General features: G+C 37.2%; 1 protein-coding gene and 1 long non-coding RNA gene across 47 annotated transcripts in view; one reads left to right on the top strand and one right to left on the bottom strand.

The window, feature by feature from the left end:
• The window catches only part of fnbp1b (formin binding protein 1b), a 174,279-nt gene that overhangs the window by 69,536 nt on the left and 84,488 nt on the right, over nucleotides 1-20,255 (bottom strand). For all 46 annotated transcript variants that reach the window (XR_015519925.2, XR_015519927.2, XR_015519926.2 and 43 more), the window contains exons 3-4: nucleotides 13,741-13,791; nucleotides 11,221-11,368 (exon numbers count right to left, since the gene is read on the bottom strand). Coding sequence is in view for 42 of the 46 variants with exons in the window: in XM_087300642.2 (XP_087156768.1) it covers nucleotides 11,221-11,368; nucleotides 13,741-13,791 (199 nt within the window). In the remaining 4 variants the exon portion in view is untranslated. The remainder of the gene's footprint in view (nucleotides 1-11,220; nucleotides 11,369-13,740; nucleotides 13,792-20,255) is intronic.
• On the top strand, nucleotides 5,893-8,133 carry LOC147838741 (uncharacterized). The gene is made up of 2 exons (XR_015519981.1): nucleotides 5,893-7,141; nucleotides 7,624-8,133. It is a non-coding gene; the product is annotated as an uncharacterized LOC147838741 (long non-coding RNA).

The raw sequence follows: 20,255 nt of genomic DNA, 5'->3' as shown, positions 1-20,255 counted from the left end.
AGGGTTCCAGTAGGTCTTCTGCAGTATTTGAGATGATTGGGATGCAGTTCAACAGATGATTCATTGAAAAAAAATAAAATAAAAAAATCGATCTTCTGCCACTTTTCCAAATGATCAACTAAGAAGTCAAGTTATTATTTGCTGCTCTTACAACTGGGATCGACGACAAGACTTTAGTCAGGTAGTGTAGAAGCAAATACATAAACAATTGAATAAAAGTTCTTCATCAATTTTGTTTCAGATGTTAGACAATCAAATAGAATCAGACAAATAAATAATTAAAAGTACTTTATTACAAAATAACACTATAAATGATTCAGTGAACATCAGTTGATCTCAGAGAGTTTCATAAGAAATGTCAGAGGCTCATATAATTTGTTTTCCTCTTCATCTTATTACTGTCAAAAAGAAATCACATTATGCAGATCTGATTTGCGGTTCATTCAGATATGAATATTTAAACGAGATGATGAGGAGTATTTGTGTGAGTGAGCTGCCAGGAAAACATATTGTTGTGTTTGTGTGTGAGTGCGTGTGTGTGTGTGTGTTAGGCAGGGGACGATAACCGTTTTCATACCGTGGTTTGTAAAAGCCAAGGTTTTGAAACCGCCAACATTTTCTGCTATACCGCTCCTATGGTATGTGTTTTTGTGTTTGTTTTTTACAACAACAGTAAGATATCTCTAGCAGAAAAGATATCCAAAGATGTAGTTTTAAACTGTAAAGAAATCTGTGTTTTTAAAACTAACGAAGACAGCAGAAGTCAAGGATTTATTTAAATTATTTAGCCTGAGATGTTAACTGCTCCAAAGTATTTTAAAAGTTCCTCAAAATTAAATATATTTTGTTTAAAAGAGAAAATTTTTTTTTTTTTTTTTTTTACCCAGACATTTAAAAAGAATATATTTTAGAGCAGTAATATTTTTACCCCAGGTTATCATACCGTCAGAATTATATAACAGCCCATGCCTAGTGTGTGTGTGGTAAATAAGGATATTCATTCATTCATTTTCCTTCGGCTTTATCCACAGCAGAACGAACCGCCACCTATCCAACATATGTTTTATATGTATTATATATGGCCCCATGATCACGCAGTGCACCCCCCCCTTTAACATCCGTTTAAATGCAACTGAGATACTGTTTTCTAGAAAGGGCAGAGTTTTGCTGTGTGAAGTGGAAGTTGTCGAGACCTTTATTTCAGTATGTTGATGTACTTCCAACTGAAACAGAATATTGCGAAGGGGGCGGAGCTTCCTTTTGTGTATGATTCCCTTATTGTAAACTAACAGCAAAAAGGGCGTGGTTACAAATATTGTGGCTAATGCAGTCAAAATGACCACCACTAAAAACGCAGAAACAACTGATCAGAGATTTCGAGTGAAGATTATCAAAGCAATTTCGTTTTACAGTGGATTGAATAGCAAGGATTAATTCACCTAAAGAATAACAATGTGCAAAATAAACATTGTAAATCTGGATTTCACGCTGACTTTACAGTGTCAAGACTTTAAATGAGAAGCATACACTCAAAAAACTAAAATCATAACTGGGTTGTTATAACCCAGCGCTGAGTCAAATATGAACAAACTTATCCATTGGGATAAAGGTGTAATTTACATTTCACTACAAAATAAACTGAACACTACATTTGAGCCAGTATTTTTTACCTTCTCACGTCTCTGTTTGTTAACCCTGCTCTGAAAGCCTTGATCTTTATGCTAGACACAACTGGACTCCTCTACCGTCTGACTGCGTGCATTGTACCCATAATGCTTTGTGCACTATAGGGTTTTATTCAAACTCTGCATGCCGGCATTTCTCATTGAGGCCAGAAACTCAGCAATGAATGCTAAACTCATTCAAATTCACTGGGTTTCTGTTCAGTCTGAAAGTAACGCTGATCCCGGGTCAATCACTCAGCAGACAAATAAAAGCTGTTTACGGCATGACTCATGGTAGACAAACATCTACCGCTTTACCTCTTAGTTTTTGATGGTGGAATCTGGGATTAGATATTTATTTTTAAAATGTAGATTATATATTGGGCATTTATTGGTATTGGTATATCCAAAAAAAAATCTTTCTCTCGTTCCTTCTTTCTTTTCATCATTTCTATTCATGATTATGTATTTTAAATGACCTCATTACAGTCAAGCAGGCCCGGATTGGCTAATCGGGAGAACCGGGAGAATTCCCAGTGGGCTGGTCCGTTTTTTGGCTGCGAGGGCCGGTGTCCCTAGCTGCTTGCACTCTCAGCAGTTGCACTTTTTTCATATATTTGTTTATTTGACCATAACCTCACTCTTTTTATTCATTATTTTGCCGCAGCTCCGCTCTTTTTATTTATTTTCTGCCAGCCCTGTGAGCAAAATGCTGCCCGCGGGCTGCTCCTCATTCCACCCCAAACATCGGCACCGTAGTGAATATTAATTCATATTAATGAATACTACACCTGCTCAATGAAAGTCAGATGATTCACTACATTAATAAATCTGACATAACTTGATCAGAAATCTAAAAAGTGGAGAAAAAGAGTAGGGTAAAAAAAAGATTAGACTTCAATAGCAGCAGATAACAGTGTATTGCTTAACAGCGCCGTCGTGGTCTAGTGGTTAGCACGTTACGTTACAACCCCGCCGACCCGAAATTGAACCTCACCAGAGTATAATGTATTTTTTTTCATTTTCAGTGTTAAGACATAAAATACTGTTTGGGTTTTACTTATGTAGGGGTAAATTTTTTGTGTGTGTGTGTGACGACCGTTACAAAGGACTGGATATCTATGAAGAATTAATGTTCTCATATTTATGAAAAACATTTGAAGTTTTAAAGCAGCTGTGTCCTTGAAAAAGACATGCTAGTGTCATTTGAAACTGAATTGGAAATGACATTATTTTAATATAGTCAGTCGTCGACTGAGGTGGGCCGGTCTAAGGGTGCTTTCACACCTATACTTTTGTTTCAGAACGTATCTCGTTTGCCCAGTTAGCGCGGTTCGATTGGCATATGTGAACAGGGCAATCGCGCTCTGTTCCGCGCCAAAGTAATCGCTCCGAGATCGCTTGAATGAGGTGGTTTTGGCTCGATTGAAACGAACCCTGGAGCGGTTCGATTGCAGTGAGAAAGCGATCCGATCCGAGCGCGGTTATATCACAGTGTTTTATGGATATGTAATAGGCTTACGGCTATATGAAGAGAGAATTATGAGTAGGGCGGGAAGTTTCGCGAGTCTCCGGATGCCCGCAAACGAGTGATGATCTCCGGGTAATCTCGCGTCTCTCTCCCAGTCCTCAAATAGGCATCGTCGCGCACCCTTCTCACCCCTCCCCACCCCGTCTCTCCTCAGACACGTCACGCGCGCGCACCCTGTCAATCACCACCAAACCACCACCTCTCCTGACAGCTGAGCGGGACGCTGCAAAATAAACCCTGACACTCTGACCAATGTAAGGAGAGTTTACTCACACGTGACTTGTTTTAGCTCTTTTGGTCAGATTAGAAACTTTGCAGTGTGAAAGCGAACCGCTCCAAGAGCAAAGAGCAACAATGTAACAATTTTAATCTCTGTTTCGGAACAACTGAATCGATTCACAGGTGTGAAAGCACCCTAAGACTTGAAACTCCAGAGCTAAAAAGGAGTCCCACTCCGGCCCTGCAGTCAAGGTAAAACAACATACAGTGCATTCTGTAAATTAAAGCCTGTTCAGAGCGCTTCACTTTTTCCACATTTCTTTATGTTACAGCCTTATTCCAAAATGGATTAAATAAATTTTATTCAATTCAACACACAATATCCATTAATGACAATGTGAAAAAAAGTTTTTGAATATGCTGCAAATTTACTACAAATAAATAACCTGAAAAAATCGCAAAAATCACTCTAAATTGAGCTCAGGTACATTCTGTTTCCACTGATCATTCCTGACATGTTTCAATATCTTAATTGGAGTTCACCTGTGGTAAATTACCTGTGGAATTTGCCAAAAGGCATCTGAAGGACTCTCAGACCATAATAAACCAAATTCTCTGGTCTGATGAAGCTAAAAATGAACTCTTTGGAGTGAATGCCAGGCATTAGTGTTTGGAGAAAACCAGGCAACGCTGATCACCAGGCTAATACCATCTACTACAGTGAAGCATGGTGGTGGCAGCATCATGCTGTGGGTATGTTTTTCAGCAGGAGGAACTGGAAGACTAGTCAGGATAGAGGGAAAGATGAATGCAGAATACATCCTGAATGAAAACCTGCTTCAGAATGCTCTTGACCTCAGACTGGGGTAACGGTTCATCTTCCAGCAGGACAATGACCCAAAGCACACCGCCAAAATATGAATGGCTTCACAAAAACTCGGTGAAGGTCATTGAGTGGCCCAGCCAGAGCCCGAACCTAAATCCTATTGAACATCTCAATGGAGATCTGAAAATGGCTGTACACCATTGCTTTCCATCCAACCTGATAGAGCTTGGGAGGTACTGCATAGAGGAATGGGCAAAAATTCCCAAAGACTGGTGTGCCAAGCTTGTGGCATCATATTTTGAAAAGACTTCAGGCTGTATTTGCTGCCAAAGGTACATCAACAAAGTATTGAGCAAAGGCTGTGAATACTGATGTACATGTGATTTTTCAGGTTTTTTATTTGTAATAAATTTGCAACAATTTCAAATAGATTACCACAGTACATATCTAGTTTGTTGGTGTTTTGCTCAAATACTTCTAATACCAGATCAGCAGATATGCTCTTACTTAAGATGTCATGATTACACACAGAGTTAGGTCGATCTGCATTCTCTAATAATGCTCCACATTGTTGGAATGAGCTTTAAGATATACTACATATGAAATCTTTACTTTCTATTGCTATATTAAAAAAATATATTTTTTTTAAAGACTTTTAATTTAGAACAGTGCATGTTTTAACCACTAATTATGGGTAGTAATTTTTGTGTGTTTAACTTTATGTTTTGTGATATGTATTTTTGTAACTGGCTGTCTTGACCAGGACTCCCTGGTAGAAGAGATATTGTATCTCAATGGGACATTCCTGGTTTAACAATTAATTAATTAAATAAATAAAAAAATATTAAGTCCATTATTTATATTAATATTATTATTATTTTACATGTGCATGCATACATTTTTTATGGAGGTAGATGATTAAATATTCAATAAAAGTAATCAATAAATAACTAAATGAAATTAAATAAAAAAATAAAATATAATGAGAGAAATAAATTATTAGATATAATATGAAATAAATATTAATTTAAAATAAAAAATATCAATTATAATAAATAATTTAAATAAATTCAGATCATATGACATAAACAGAATTAAAAAGACAATAAAAACTAAAACAAGACAACGATAAATTAAAATAAAATTAATTTAATTAACTAATATCCTGTATTGTTTAAATAAAAAAACTTAAAAATAGAAACTAAATTAAATAATTAAAATATATTATAATTTAAATGACTTATATTATTAATAAAATTATTAACGAAATTGTAATTAAAATAATAAACAAACACTAAATTTACAATTAAAATTACAATAAATGTAATAAATAAACAAAATTAAAATAAAATAAAATAAAATAAAATAAAATAAAATAAAATAAAATAAAATAAAATTAAATTAAATTAAATTAAATTAAATTAAAAATCTCTGAGTTTTGAATTCAACCAAAGCAACTGCCAGTTATTATTTCTAGATAAACTTGCTCCAAAACTATACATTTTTAACTAAATAAACAGTAACTGCCCACTCTGTGTCATCCAGACAGTCTCTTCCTGATCTAAATGGGACTTCATGCTGTTTCTCAAAGTCTGGCTTTGCAAAACCAGCCTGTTTTTTGTCAAACAGTGATGAACATTTTGTTTTGCGTTCGTCTCCTGTTCCTTATTTTTCCTCCCAGAAGCTCAGCTAATGATTTCATCTGGATCAGTGCAGTGAAATGAAGCAGCAGCTCTCAGCTTCACGATTTATTACTGAATAATATCTGCCAGAAAAATATCCTGAAGTACAGCACAACGCCTACAGATGGAGCATGTCTCAAACACACACACACACACACACACACACACACACACACACACACACACACACACACACACACACACAGACACACACAGAGCGTAAAGCTTCTTCAACAATGGCTTTAATAGAGAATTACAGGAGCAGACCATATGCTGACCAGATTAAAGCGGGAAAACACCAAGCAAGTTCATTCTCTATGCATAAAATACAGGACAAACTATAAGTGTGCACATACAGTCATGGTCATGATTACTGGCACCCTTGGTAAATAGGAGCAGGTTGTGAATATAAATTTGTATTGTTTATACTTTTTATATTCAATTTCAAATAACTACAAAATTTGAACCATTTATTTAAATAAATCAAGTGAAAATGCCTCATTGTGAATTATATACATTGGTGAAAAGTATTGGCACCTTTTTATTCCATACTTTTTGCGACTATACAGACACGCTTCCTCTTTCAGGTCATGTTATTGCTCTATTTATTTATTTTTGCCACAGTTTTCAATGCTTTGCCTTTTGGCTTACAAACATTTTGCTTTCACTCATTGTGCTGGATAAATAACACATTAAATTTGACCATTGTGCTTCATTCATTCATTTTCTTTTCGGGTTAGACCCTTTATAAATCTGGCGTCATCACAGCGGAATGAACTGCCAACTTATCCAGCATCTGTTTTACACTGTGTATGCCCTTCCAGCTGCAACCCAACACTGGGAAACACTGTGTGTGCATCTAAATCCATGAGCTGAGATGAGGAAACTCCTCCCCATGAATAAATATCCAATCACTATGCTCTAAAGTTAAGGGGCGCTTGACCATCATTTCACACTTTTACATTGCGAGTAAAAGTGAGGCTGAGGCCGAAGTACAAGGAAGCGCCGGCGATGTGAGGCAACAGTTTGAGAAAGCGCCGGCGTCTTTTAAATCTGCAGCGTGAGAACATATCGGTTTTGCGGGTAAGTATAATGCCAATAAAAGAAAAAACGGTGGACAAAAATAACTGTGTGCAAGCATTGTTTTACACATATAACCATGACTGCACATCTGTAGCGCCATCACCCAGCAATATTACAGTCTGAACGCAGGATAGCTGTCACACAACCAGCGATCGCTTCCCAGAGGATCGCTGGTTTTCACACGAACTCTCTAAACTACATTTCCGCTTTTCCCAGGACTACACATTCATACATGCACTGCTCCCAAACACACACGTCTGTTCATTCATCTATCCTGATTGCATCACCAGCTGAGCCTTGTTCACAGACTGATTTCATTCCTTTCATAAGCCACTCATTCACGCTTCCAGTTTGCCGAGTCTTGTTTTCCCAGTGTGACATTACGAAGCGTTTCTCCCTGTCTTGTCTCTCTGTGTTTTGATCCTAGCCTTGCATTCCTAGTTATCCCGTTTAACCGTCTGCCTTTCGACCTTTTGCCTGTTTATATCGACTACGACTCTGGACTGCCTTTATATACTCGTTTGCACCTGATTTGACCATTGCTTGCCTGACATTGAATAAACCTGCATATTGGATCTTACCTCCTGTTGTCAATCCACCCAGTCTTGGTAACAATAGCAGAGAAGGTAATAAAGTCCTCCAAATAGCAACAATCCCTCGCTGAATCTACCCAACTGGTTCCGAGAGACACATAAAAATAACCAAAGAAGTGCGGGTGTTTATTGCTAAAGATTTGCAGCTGTTTTCGCTGATTGGAGATGTGGGCTTTTGTCATCTTATAAAAGCACTCGATCCGAGTTACAGACTACAGTCTCGCATTTTTTCAGCACCGAGATAATTAAGATGGTTTATTTATGTCTTAAGTACAAATATGTTTATTTGAAATGGCCAATGTATCTTCATTAACTTCACATGTATGTTTATTTTCAAAGTGTAGGATTTTATGTGTTCTCCAGTTTGTACATGGGCTACCAGCAGCTGTCAGATTTCAGTGTTCATTTTTTTATGCAATACACTAGGAACTAGTGTACTTTTCTTGGCTTTTAAGTAAAACAAAATGAGTATTGCAATAAATCGTTTTTATTTTTTTCTCCTTAACCTCTTACTGTTCCTATTGCCTATAGAATACCGGGCGCAGCCCTGCTTAGCTTCAATGGGCGACCATGTGAGAGTTGCAGAGAGCTAGATACCAACAGATATCGCCTGAGTTTTGACAACTGGTTGCGAGATGCAATGAGCTTCATCCATTTGGAAAATATCAGGTTTAAAATAAATGGCAACACTAGGGCTTTTTCTAAAACATGGAACCCATTTAGAAATGTATTTTCTGAGCATGTCAGTATCTCTACAAACTGTCAATCTATATATAATAATGTAAAGCTTAACCAGAGATGAGGGCTGGAAATTAGCTTTATGTTATATGCCCTATGAACGCAACATCAGTTGTCTTTGTATAACAATGCCAAGTGTATTGTCACTGTTAAATGAACAAAAAATTCAAAATAAATTAAAAATGTGCATTCACTGTAGGAATCTTTCATTTCCACTCCAATTATAATAATGGTTTTATTGAAATGAAAGTTCAGCTTTTTAGATTTTTTCATTTAATAAAAAAAACAGATTTTGTTTCACTGCATCATTTTTACCAAGGGTGCCAATATTTTTGACCACTGTATACTTGCTATAAAAAAATAAATGTCCACCCCCAATATTAATAATTTTACTTCAATGAAAAGTTAATTTTTTTGTTTGTTTGTTTTTTATAAAAAGATTCAGATTTAATTTCACTGCATTATTTGCTCATATTTACAGTACTTAGAGTGACAATAATTTGGAGCATGACTCTATATGCACATATCTAAGTGCTTAAGCACATCTACAACTGTGTATGAGTCTCAAATCAACAGGATGAAGAGATGAACTGATGGACAGAGAGAAAGAAGAGGTGTATGTTTAAAAAAAAAAGGAGAGGAGAGAAGTGAATTCTGGGAAAACATCCAGACAGACGGCATGGAGCCCTCCTCAGTGTGTGTGTGTGTGTGTGTGTGTGTGTGTGTGTGTGTTTGTGTGTGTTAAATGCTGGGAAATGTGCGTTCTTCAGGATATTACTTAAAAGCCTTCACCTCATTTGCTAAATGAAAGATACAAGTTAAGAGACAGACTTGAGTTTTTTCATACAGTAGGTGTGAGTGTGTATGTCTATGGGTGATTAAATATTGAATATATATACAGTGTGTGTGTGTGTGTGTGTGTGTGTGTGTGTGTGTGTGTGTGTGTGTGTGTGTGTGTGTGTGTGTGTGTGTGAATGTGAGTGTGTTTGTTGTTCGTGTGTGTGTGTGTGTGTGTGTGTGTGTGTGTGTGTGTGTGTGTGTGTGTTTGTGTGTGTGTGTGTGTGTGTGTGTGTTGATGAAAACACACAGACACACACACACAGGTACACAAATGAGTGTGATTCATAAACACAGCGCAGACACTTTCAGTCTAAGCACACAACAGCATTTCTATTTATGGAAGAGAGATAGACAGAGAAACTGCTGCTGTATATATGACAAATATGATATTTTAAAAGGGAAATCATAATAAAAATCTACAGTATGATTAACAAATTAAGTTACACTATTAAATCTATGTGTACCAAAAGTGCATGTTATATATAACACATATTAATGTATTACTTTTATAGTAGTATTATTATTATATTTTTTTATCATTCTTTATTATTATACTTTATATTTAAAATAATATAAATAATTTATTTATACATAATGACACATACTTAAATGTATATAAACATGTCATATATTTGTACTTATTTATTTACATTGTATTTATTAAATTACATATTTTACTGTGATTACATGTACAGTATAAATATATTATTATTTCAAGGGATCTTATGTATGTTTGCATGCACAGTATTTATAGTTGAATTATTAGCCCCTCTGATTTATTAGCCCCCTTGTTTATTTTGTTCCCCAATTTCTGTTTAGTGGAGAGCAGATTTTTCCAACACATTTCTAAACGTAATATTTTTAATAACTCATCTCTAATAACTGATTTATTTTATCTTTGCCATGATGACAGTAAATAATATTTGACTAGATATTTTTCAAGACACTTCTATACAGCTTAAAGTGACATTTAAAGGCCTAACTAGGCTAATTAGGTTAACTAGGCAGGTTAGGGTAATTAGTATAATGATGGTTTCTTCTGTAGACTATCGAAAAAATACATAGCTTAAAGGGGCTAATACTTTTAACTTATAATGGTGTTTAAAAAATTAAAAACTGCTTTTATTATAGCCGAAATAAAACAAATAAAACTTTCTCCACTAGGAAAAATATTATCAGACATACTGTGAAAATTTCCTTGCTCTGTTAAACATCATTTGGGAAATATTTAAAAAGGAAAAAGAAATTCAAAGGGAGGCTAATAATTCTGACTTCAACTGTACATATACATAAACATACATAAGCTCCTTTGAAATAAATCAATCCATAATCCAAAGTGTTACATTATATTAATGCAAAATATTTTAGATTTAATATTTTGATTCACTAATTTTAATTGACATTAGGTTTATATCTTAATAGTTCATTGATAATAACCCACTTAATTATCAAGGAAAACACCTAACAGCCAAAAAACAAATAAATACTTGCAATTATTCATTCATTCAATCATTCATTCATTTATTTTCCTTCCCCTTAGTCTCTTAATCAGGGGTCACCACAGCGGAATGAACCGCCAACTATTCCAGCATATGTTTTACAAGGCAGATGCCCTTCTAATTTAGTTTATCCAATTCACCACAACACGGGGAGAACATGCAAACTCCACACAGAAATGCCAACTGGCCCAGCCAGGACTCAAATGAGTGACCTTCTTGCTGTGAGGCGACTGTGCTAACCACTAAGCCACCGACTTACAATTAGGATGGATAAAAAAATTGTGAAAAAAATATTATATCTGTTTATAAACTCTAGATAAAAGGCAGCTCAATAGTTCAATCACAGTATTATGATGTTTATTCTTTTGCTCTTCAGTGTTTGGGCTTTAGCAGTGACATTTATATTAATCTAAACTGAACTTCAACTCTGAAAACTGGACTGAAGCAGTTATAATTTATTAGAAGGTTTTTATGTCAAGCTGCTCTGGCAGTCTACATTGTAAAAGCGCTATAGAAATAAAGATGAGCTGAATATTTGGACTCACCGTTTTCCTCTCTGTTTTGATCTCCTGAGAGTATCTGGTGAGCTCAGCGATGATCTGTGACATCATATTCTCCGCGATGACCTCATGCTGACCGGCGTAATCGTTCAGCTCGTTCAACGTTGAATGAAATGCACGGCACCACGTATATCTGACACACACACACAAACACACACATTCATCATTAATACAACATGCATGAGACCAATCTAAAATTTCACACACAAAAATGTCGGCAGAGATGTACAAAGTACTAGAGACCCAGACTTTAGTAAAAGTACAAGTGCTCTATTAAAAAAGTGACTTGAGTTGAAGTTGAAGTGCTCTTTAAGCACCATACTTAAGTGGAAGTGCTAAAGTTTTCAACATTTTTTGTACTTAAGTATTGCAAGTTGTTTATTTCAAAATGTACTACTCAAGTACTGAAAGTAAAAGTACAAGTATTGTGTAATGTAGTTTTTAAAGAAAGCAGTCAAAAGACTTCATTTTGTTTTGTTTATTTTTAATATCTTTTTTTAGGGCACGTGATTAAGCAGAATGAAAAGAAACGGGGCTCACTATAACATTTTCTCTCGTGTTTGAAACACAGATCTGACAGATTATAACAGCTTTAACACACACCTTTCAAAGTTGTATGCCACAAAAACACTCCGAAATCCACTCAAAACGCTATTGAAACGCAATTTCCTTGAGTTACCGCTTGTAAATGCTGTAAACAGAAGTTCTAAACGTTCTACTGGAAGACGCTGGTCACTATGGCGCCCTCCATGCAGCAGCCAAGAAAAAGGTCTGTAATTGTAAGAAGTAGGGGTGTGAATCTACACTGGTCTCACGGTTTGGTTTGGTTCGGTTACGATTATCATGCCATAGATTCTGTTCAATTTGATATCTCGGTGCACTGACGATGCTTTCCATACATAATTAGATTTTTTCTTCAAAACACAAGAATTTTTTTATTAATCTCTATAAATCTATTTATATTTCTATATTATTTGTAATAGAACTTTGTTCTTTAATACAGCAGTAAGATATATGAACTGCAACCTTAATTTGACCTGCTTAAAGAAAACACTCTTTCTGAATGTATCAAAGAAAGCTCCAACACAAGCACAGAAGACAGCATGAGCATTTATAGCAAATAAACTAACGTAAATATTATCCTGCTTGCTTTTTGAGCGCTGACAGGCGAGGTCTTACACCCCTATGATTGGTTATTGTCTTCATCTGCTCAACAGAAAGGGCTGCGATCGACTTTAGAAATAAAAGCGATGTTCCCCGATGGCGGGAAGAACAGCCGCGGTTACAGTCTGTATGCGCATAATACACGGTTATCACAGGTAATCCATAATAGACACAGTGGAGAAAACTTGCACCTCAGGCACGCTCGTGGCTGGATCCACAAGTATCGCTTTAACAGCCAAGAGGAAAGGAAAAGTTACCTCACAAACACGCCAGCAGGTCAAATGTCCAAAGGGGGAGAGAGGTAAAGATTTACAGCATTTCTCCTTAGTAGAGAAATAGCGGTTTGTGTGCTGTGCCGCCTTCATTGTAGTAAGAGCGTTATTTACTCGCCCTCGCCACCTTCTCCATAATATTCTACTCCGGCATCGCTCATAGGAGACAAATTACATAAGAACGTAATAACCGGTTATCATCTATTACTGAACCAATATTGATAATTTTGACACCCCTAGTAACGAGTAACTATGCAGCACATAAAAAATCTATCAGAGTAAAAGTGTTAAACTCATCGAAAATATGTACTGAAGTAAAAGTGGAAAAAAACAATACTCCAGTAGAGTACAGACACAGCCTTTTAGTACTTAAGTACAGTAGTGAAGTAGTTCTAGTCCAGGCTGAAACGTAGAGGGGACAGAGCTTTCTCTGTGGCGGGTCCTCGGCTGTGGAACACCTTGCCAATTAAAATTAGAATGGCTCCATCTTTATCTATTTGTAAATCACTTCTTAAAACGTACCTTTTTAGCTTGTCTTTTTAAGATTATTTTAATAGTTATTTCTATTGCTACAGTTTACATTTTTACTGACGTTTCTCTTGCTTTATTTCTATGTTTTATATCTTGTCTTTTTATTTTTACCTTGTCTTATGTACAGCACTTTGGTCAGTCTTGTGACTGCTGTTAAATGTGCTATATATAAATAAATGAACTTGAATTTCTACTTCGTTACTATACATCTCTGAATGCCGGTGTATCCAAACTTGCATACTTTCTTACTATATAGCTATAACTATACATTGTTCCGCCTGTTAGTACGGTGTGCCCTTAACATGCATTAAAGTGCGTTTTTGGAAAGACTATAGAATGCACAAGACATAAAAATACTCATCTACATGTGGACATGGCCGCAGTGCTTCTGAATTTGATTAATACTGCTCAAATTCACACTATACAGACAATACTGTTTAATGCTCGTGAAGCAAGTTCAGACTCAATTGTAATATCCATTGGAGTAGAATGTGATTTTGGATGCAGTGCATGAGGAGAAACAAATAATCAAACATACTTATTCTCGTCTTCATCCTTCTTCTTAGGCTGGTATTTCTTGGACAGATTCCTGCATAAGAATGAACACAAGAAAAGAGGATGAGTGCTTGTGTTTGCAATGCTAACATGCTTCTCATATTCTTTTTATACACTGACAGACTAGATAAATAACATCCGGGAAATATTCTGTTTGCATACTGCACATACTCAATCAGAAAGATGACAGAGATCAAATATGCACTCTTACAACCATCTACAGCATATTACGCATTATAATAATATCAGAGTAAACAGTGTCATAACACACAGTTCATTAGCAATAGCTTAGTATAAATACACAGTATTCGGTATGGAATACAACACGAAAAATGTTTCCAAATTGCATTGTTCTCCCTACCATTTTTAATCTGTTATCTCTATTTTTTTGTAAAGCTGCTTTTGACCATTAGATGAATACGACATACTTAATTTATTATCTTAGGTGAGGCGAGATCTTATACTTAAAGGGTAATTGTGCTTATGCAATAGCAAAGTTATATAAAGCTTAAAAGTATCAGAATAGGTACTCAGTATTGGTCGATCACCATTACAAGGAATTAGTACTTTTTATCAGCTGCAAAAATCCTAATCGGAGCATCTCTAGTATTAAGTGATCTTGATCTTCTCTGAATCTTCTGATGGATGGATGGAGGGATGGATGGAACAACCAACAGGATGAATGGAGGGATGGATGGATGGATGGAACAACCAACAGGATAAATGGAGGGATGGATGGATGGATGGATGGAACAACCAACAGGATGAATGGAGGGATGGATGGATGGATGGATGGATGGATGGATGGATGGAACAACCAACAGGATGAATGGAGGGATGGATGGATGGATGGATGTATGGATGGAACAACCAACACGGATGGATGGATGGATACATGGAACAATTAACACAGATCGATGGATGGATGGATGGATGGAACAACCAACACGGATGGATGGATGGATGGATAGATGGAACAATTAACACAGATCGATGGATGGATGGATGGATGGATGAATGGATGAATGGATGGAAAGATGGATGGATGGATTGATGGAACAACCAACACGGATGGATGAATGGCTGGATGGAACATCCAACAGGAATGGACGGACGGACGGACAGACAGACAGACAGATACATAGACAGACAGACAGACAGACGGACGGACGGACAGAACAACCAACACAGATGGATGGCTGGATGGACGGAACAACCAACAGGGACGGATGGACGGACAGACGGACAGACAGACAGACGGATAGGATGGATGGATGGATGGATAAATGATGGCTAGAACAACCAGCACGGATGGATGAATAAATAGCTTGATAGTATAAAGGGTGCATATTAGGACTGTTGGGCCCCATGGCTGGAATTGCTTAAGGCCTCCAAATCACTAAATTCACCCCACTGTGGGGGAAACCGGAGCATGCAGAAGAAACCCACGCCAACATGGGGAAAACATGCAAACTCCACACAGAAATGCCAACTGACCTAGCCAGGACTCAAACTAGTGACGTTCTTGCTGAGAGGCAACAGTGCTAACCACTGAGCCACCACGCCATCCCCAAATTTACTTCTTTAATATATTTAATGAGCTTACACTTGATAAAACTGATAAAGTAATTCAGAAGCCAATCAGAGTGCTCGGTTAAGAAAAGTGACCAATCAAAAGAAAGAATCCATTTTAATTTGACGTTGAGTGAATACGTGTTGTTTTCCTCCATGGTGTGTTTTAAAGTGATGTACAGCTCGATGTCGGTGTGTGTGGAAACTGACACAAAGACGGTCTTTCATTCTTTGTCTCGTTCTCGTCAGTCAGATGTTTCCCAGCTTTTCTATTATCACAGTCTATAAATATACCGAGCGTCTGCTCATCATCAGGGCCTCGGGCAGGTGTGTGTGCGTGTCTGTGTGTCTATCTCTCTGTATGTGTGTGTTTGTGTGTCTCTCTGTTTGTTTGAGCGCATGTTTGTGTTTTTCTGTGTGTGTTTGTTTGTGTGTGTGTCAGTCTCTTTCTCTCTCTTTAGGTGTTTTGTGCATCTCTGTGCCTGTGTGTGTGTGTGTGTTTGTGTGCACGTCTGTCTTTTTTTTGTGTTTGTGTTTTTGTGTCTTTGCATGCATGTCTGTGTGTCTTTCTTTTTCTGTGTGTGTTTGTGTGTCTTTGTATGTATGTCTTTCTCTGTGTGTTGGTGTACGTTTGTATGTCTCAGTGTGTGTCTATCTGTGTGTGGCTCTCTTTTTCTGTGTGTGTGTGTGTGTGTCAGTCTCTTTCTCTACGTGTGTTTTGTCCATCTCTGTGCCTGTGTGTGTGCTTGTGTGTGCGTCTATGTGTGTCTCTTTTTCTGTGCTTGTGTTTTTGTGTCTTTGCATGCATGCCTGAGTCTCTGTGTCTGTGTTTGCATGCATGTCTGTGTCTGTTTGTGTGTGTGTTTGTGTGTCTGTCTTTTTCTATGTGTGTTTTTCTCTGTGTGTTTGTGTGTGTATACGTTTGTATGTCTCAGTGTGTGTCTGTTTCTCTTTGTGTGTCTATCACTCTGTATGTGTGTGTGCATGTTTGTGTTTTTCTGTGTGTTGTTCTGTGTGTGTGTGTGTCTCTCTCTCTCTCTCTAGGTGTTTTGTGCATCTCTGTGCCCGTGTGTGTGCGTCTATGTGTGTCTCTTTTTCTGTGTTTATGTTTTTGTGTCTTTGCATGCATGTCTGTGTCTCTGTGTCTGTATAAATGTGTGTGTCTTTTTCTGTGTGTGTTTGCGTGTCTTTGTATGTGTGTCTTTCTTTGTGTGTACGTTTGTATATGTGTGTTTATTGTGTGTCTATCTCTCTGTATGTGTGTGCGTGAGTTTGTGTGTACGTCAGCGTGTGTCTATCTGTGTGTGGCTCTCTTTTTCTGTGTGTGTGTGTTTGTTTCTCTTTGTGTGTCTATTCATTGTATGTCTCTGCGCAATTTTGTTTTCTTGTGCGTGTTTGTGTGTGTGTTTGTGTGTGTCAGTCTCTTTCTCTCTCTAAGTGTGTTTTGTCCATCTCTGTGCCTGTGTGCGTGTTTGTGTGTGTCTATGTGTGTCTCTTTTTCTGTGTTGTGTTTTTGTGTCTGCATGTGTGTGTGTGTGTGTGTGTGTGTGTGTGTATGTGTGTGTGTGTGTGTGTCTTTCTTTTTCTGTGTGTGTGTGTGTGTGAGTGTGTGTGAGTGTGTGTGTCTTTCTTTTTCTGTGTGTGTGTGTGTTTGTGTGTCTTTGTATGTGTGTCTTTCTGTGTATTTGTGTACGTTTGTATGTCTCAGTGTGCGTCTATCTGTGTGGCTCTCTTTTTTCTGTCTGTCTGTCTGTCTGTGTGTGTGTGTGTGTGTGTGTGTGTGTGTGTGTGTGTGTGTGTGTGTGTGTGTGTTTGTGTGTCTTTCTGTGTGTGTCTGTTTCTCTTTGTGTGTCTATCTCTCTGCATGTGTGTGTGTGTGTGTATGCTTGTCACTCTCTCTGTCTGTGTGTATATGTGTGTGTGTATTTGTGTGTGCATCTCTCTCTCTCTCTATGTGTGTGTGTACCTTGCCGAAGGGCAACAACACACGCAAAAAAGCAAACACAGCCTAATACACATACACACACACACACACACGCCTATAGCAAGACAAACAGCTCTCGTCCCCCATCAGCCCTTCTGCAGCTCAACAACTGTTCATAGTAGAATCAAGTAAACACACTGTACAACTCAACCTTCAACACACAAAGGTCTCAGTCCCACAATGCAACACATTCAGTTAGACTCCTGCATTCTTGTGTGTACTCTGCAAACATTTGACTGCGACTGGAAAATAATTAATCAAGTAATGAACAATGTTTATATATGATTCAATTATGAATCAATGTGATGAAATTCTTCACATATAATCAATATGCTAATGAGTTCATATATACAAGAATTAATAAATGTGTCTGTGAATCAAAATAAATGTTTATGATTATACATGTCATAAATACAGTCACCATTTTGTTATTATAAAATGATATTAGTATGTAATATAAAAATAAAAGTATTAATAATCTACCCACAATTTCAAAGAAGTTTAGAAGAATTCTGAATATTTATAAATACATAATCTGTTATCTGTGACCATCTGACTAAAAAGTGACCTACTTAACTAGCTGCACATACATGTATCTGTCTTTCAATCTCCTCATCAATTGATCACGTCTTGACGTGTTTCTGCTGTGGTTTTCTACAGCAAACCTTAAGTGAGACTTTCAGTGAAGGCAACACTGCAGTTTCCCTCCCGTGCATTTACTCCTGTCTCTGTCTGTCTGTCTGTCTCACACACACACAAACACACACACACACACAAACACACACACACACAATACTGACTATAATCTTGGCTACTTCTCTCTCCATGCATGCAGGTCTCTGTCTGGATTAGGATATCTGGGATATCTGTGTGTGTGTGTGTGTGTGTGTGTGTGTGTGTGTGTGTGTGTGTGTGTGTGTGTGTGTGTGTGTGTGTGTTGGCAATAACATCTGTTTGTGTATATTTGCTTGCATGGACATATTGTAAAAAAAAAAAGTGTTTTAAATATATTACAAATATAAATTTTTGCAAATATATTTTCTGCAAAACCCATTCAGAATTTTCACAGTTGTACATGAGCTATACAGTCACCGGCCACTTTATTAGGTACACCTTACTAGTACCAGGTTGGACCCCATTTTGCCATTAGATCTGCCTTAATCCTTCATGGCATAGATTCAAGAAGGTACTGGAAATATTCCTCAGAGATTTTGGCCCATATTGACATGATAGCATCACGCAGTTGCAGCAGATATGTCGGCTGCTTATTCATGATGTGAATCTCCCGTTTCACCACATCCCAAAGGTGCTCTATTGGATTGAGATCTAGTGACTGTGGAGGCTATTTGAGTACAGTGAACTCATTGTCATGTTCAAGAAACCAGTCTGAGATGATTCGCACTTTATGACATGGTGCGTTATCCTGCTGGAAGTAGCCATCAGAAGATGAGTACACTGTGGTCATAAAGCGATGGAAATGGTCAGCAACAATACTCAGGTAGGCTGTGGCGTTGATACGATGCTCAATTAGCACTAATGGAACCCAAAGTGTGCCAAGAAAATATCCCCCACACAATTACACCACCACCACCAGCATGAACCGTTGATGCAAGGCAGGATGGATCCATGCTTTCCTGATGTTGATGCCAAATTCTGACCAAACCATGCGAAAGTTGCAACATAAATAGAGACTCATCAGACCAGGCAACATTTTCCCAATCTTCTATTGTCCAATTCTGGTGAGCCTGCGTGAATTGTAGCCTCAGTTTTCTGTTCTTAGTTAACAGGAGTGGCATCCGGTGTGGTCTTCTGCTGCTGTAGTCCATCCGCCTCAAGGTTGGACGTGTTGTGTGTTCAGAGATGCTCTTTTGCAGACATCAGTTGTAACGAGTGCTTATTTGAGTTACTGTTGTCTTTCTATCAGCTGGAACCAGTCTGGCCATTCTCCTCTGACCTTTGGCATCAACAAGGCATTTGCACCCACAGAACTGCTCTAAAACCTAGTCATGGCAGTGCGTGAAAGTCCCAGTAGACTTCTAAAATTTCTGAAATACTCAGAACAGCCCGTCTGGCACAAACAACAATGCCACGTTCAAAGTCACTCAAATCCCGTTTCTTCCTCATTCTGATGCTCGGTTTGAACTGCAGCAGATCATCTAGATCATGTCTACATCCCCTGAAAGCATTAAGTTGCTGCTGTGTGATTGGCTGCTTAGAAATTTGTGTTAACGAGTAGTTGGACAGGTGTACCTAATAAAGGGGCCGGTGAGTGTATTTATACTACTATAAACTATTTTAGAATACAATTCTAAACCATTCTTTAGATCTCAATCCTCATTCTATTGTAAGGTAGGAAATGTATTTTTTTTGACCCTGTAAGTAACACAATTTGAGATATAAACAAGTATTAGAAGATTAAAATTAGATATATTTTCTATTGCAAAAATATATTAAATTGAGCCTTATATATGCATCATCAGTAATATAAGCATCAGAAGTCTTTGAATATTAGATATTTGCTTTTATTTTCTATTGAAATTATATTTCTCCAAAATGTAGATTCTTACTGTCATTATTTTTGTTATGGTTATTATTTTAAGGTCACAAATGTTTGTGAAAGCCTTTTCACACTGTGTATGACTCTGTATGTGACGAATACAAGTTGAATTGACTATATACATTAAATTGTTCATTTATTTAATTTTTAATAGATCATTTGTGTATTTATAACCATGAAATAAAAAGTAATGTCATACTTTTTAGGGATATCCCTCATCATGTTATTGCCACTGTACTTGTTAACAGAGGATAAAATTTCATTCGTTCAGACCATCTGAATGTGAACAAAGAATGCACGGAATCTGAGGTTATAAGTGCAGTTCATCACATCCAGTAACAGACTGATGTGTGTGCGTGTGTGCGAGAGACAGATAGAGAGAGAG

The sequence above is a fragment of the Danio rerio genome, chromosome 21 (genome assembly GCF_052040795.2).
Source record: "Danio rerio strain M-AB ecotype USA chromosome 21, GRCz13ab, whole genome shotgun sequence".
In the NCBI taxonomy this organism is placed as follows: Eukaryota; Metazoa; Chordata; class Actinopteri; order Cypriniformes; family Danionidae; genus Danio; species Danio rerio.
This window is presented reverse-complemented; position numbering and strand designations above follow the sequence as displayed.